The following is a 2,500-nucleotide window of genomic DNA, read 5'->3' on the forward strand; positions in this document are numbered from 1 at the left end:
TCTCTCCTGTCCTCCTTTCTTTTTATCGCTCCTTTTCTCTTAATCTCTTTTCCCCTTTCTTTACCTCTCCATTTCTCCTTATTTCTCCATCTTTCTTGACCTCTCTCCCTTTCTTGTCTCTCCTTTCCTTATCTCTCTCTCTATTCTCTCCTGTCTTTCTTTACCTAACTCTTCTTTTTTGCTTCTCTCTCTTTCATCTTTCTCTCTCTCCTTTTCTCTTCTCTATCTCCATTTTTCTCTTTTCTCTCTCTCCCTTTTTTATCTCTCCTTTTCTATCTCACTTCTCCTTCCTCTGCTGTCTCCCTCTCTTCTCCTACTCACTTCATACTCTTTCTCTCTGACTTTATGCATTCCTCCTTTTTCTTTCTTTTTATTCTGCATTTCAGTTATTTTTTCTCTCTGATCTGCTTCATTATTAATGAACCCATCAACTCTCCCATGAGCTCCCACTCCCACAGCTCCTCTCTCCATCTCTCCATCTCTCTCTCTCTCGCCTCCAGCAGCAGCTTCTCAGTCCTGACACAATGCGCTCTGCTCTCTCTGGTGCTCCATCCTGCTGATTCAAACTTCTTCCTCTTGCATGTAAATCAGCACCACTTTCACAAATGTTTAAAGGAAGATTTCAGCTTTTTTCAACCAGCCTCCATTTCCACGGACACCAACTCTGACACGTCCTCCTGCACTCAGACAACAACAGAAACCCCCCCGACTCCACACTCACTCACTGTGAAGTCATTGGGCAGTCGCTGAATTCCAGCAGTAAATATTTATAATAATAATCTTTATTTTTATAGCAATTAAAGGTAAGGAAAGAAATGAAAAGCATTAATTTAGAATAATAAAAATAGACGGATCAAATTAAAAGATAAAGACCACAAGATGAGTTTTAATTAAACGCTGAGTAAAAGAGATGCGTTTTTAGATGTTTATTAAAAGTGAGCACTGAGCTTGACTGTCTAATAAAAGGTGAACTGAGCTCCAGAGTACAGAAGCAGAATAACTGAACGAGTCTCTCAACGTTTTCTGAATTTTACAGTTTTTGCAGAAGATCTAAGATCACGCACTGGAACAAACAGATAAATGCTAAGCGTGTATTTTTGTAAACACTCATCAAGTATCTGTAAATTAAACTGTAAGAGTTTAACGGAGAACAGTTTTTTATTGTGCTGCTCAAACGTTCGCATGATGGACAAAACTTAAAAGATTAATAGGGCATGCGCCCGTCCCCTGGGCCCCGATGACGGCTGCGAGAGCCGGCAGGAAGGTGGGGCCCAAACTCCGAATGAAGAAGAGGAACACCGCGAGTGAGTGGCGGACAGCGCACGAATCCCGAACACTGCCGAGGGACACGAGGCACGGCGGGAGGACGATGTCAGACACCAGAGAGAGTGATGACAGCCACACGAGGCAATGAAGGCGGCATGTGAGGCCTGAACTACACTGCCCAGGCTCCGCCCCCCTGTTCTGCAATACACCTCTTGTTCAGTCCAGATGCCCGAGCTGTGGAGCGGCTGGGGCAGCATAGGTTTTGGTTATGTTTTTGTTTGTTTTTATACCCCATTAGCTTTGAATTTGCACTATATACTCACTATACACTTTATTAAGCACACCTCCCCTGTATGGACACTCACTGTTCGTTTTACTGGCCTCCCTCCACTGGTTACTAGGCATGTACAGAACACAACTTAAGGTTTTACTGTTTACATTCAGTCTCCACAGCACAGCTGCATATTATCTTTCTGATCTCCTCTGTCCACTCTAAGAGTTTCAGACCACTTTTAACCGACCCAGCTGAGATCAAAAGGTGACTGGCCGATATAAAACCAAATTAAAAACGTTTTTTATTTTCCCAGGTATTTGAGTCATTTACGTCCTACAGAACTGCCTCTAGTCCCTCATCAGTGGTCACAGGACGATGCCCACAGGACGATGCCCACAGGACGCTGTTGGCTGGATGTTTTTGGTTCTTAGCCCAGCAGCGACACTAAGGTGTCTAAAAATGATCTGATCCACTCAGACCAGCGCAACACACCACCAGTTAATGTGACTACAGTGCTGAGAACGATCCACCACCCAAATAAAACCTGCTCTGCAGTGGTCCTGTTATCTCCAACTGTCTAACTGTAGAACTACGAAGTGCTACTATATAGTAGCCGCTTTAAATGTCCATTCATGCGATTCTGCACAGACGTCTACTGTATGCTTATTTTGAGTCTGTCCTTTTGTAAGTGCAGGGAAAAGCATCAAAAGCACGGAAAAAACACATCAGTATTCCTCTAAAGGCTGTTTACTCTCTCCTCTCACCTCCATCGAGCAGCAGAGGACTGCGTCTTCCTTCACTTCCGCTGACTCCAGCAACTGAAAAACACACACAGGCAGAAAGAGTTGAGTAAAGACCAGATGCAGAACGCAGTCAGTGAAAAAGACTTCGAACCCAAAGGGTCTGTCAGAGCCGACTTACGAAAAGCCAAGCACTCTAGAGAGAGGCTGACCTCGGCTG

The 2,500-nt window shown here is 44.2% G+C and overlaps 1 protein-coding gene across 4 annotated transcripts in view; it reads right to left on the bottom strand.

The window, feature by feature from the left end:
* ctif (CBP80/20-dependent translation initiation factor) overlaps positions 1 to 2,500 on the bottom strand; it is a 194,087-nt gene that overhangs the window by 10,013 nt on the left and 181,574 nt on the right. For all 4 annotated transcript variants that reach the window (XM_017711333.2, XM_017711332.2, XM_017711331.2 and 1 more), the window contains one exon: positions 2,305 to 2,358. In XM_017711333.2, coding sequence (XP_017566822.1) covers positions 2,305 to 2,358 — 54 coding nt within the window. The remainder of the gene's footprint in view (positions 1 to 2,304; positions 2,359 to 2,500) is intronic.

This window comes from Pygocentrus nattereri, chromosome 16 (assembly GCF_015220715.1).
Source record: "Pygocentrus nattereri isolate fPygNat1 chromosome 16, fPygNat1.pri, whole genome shotgun sequence".
Classification (NCBI taxonomy): domain Eukaryota; kingdom Metazoa; phylum Chordata; class Actinopteri; order Characiformes; family Serrasalmidae; genus Pygocentrus; species Pygocentrus nattereri.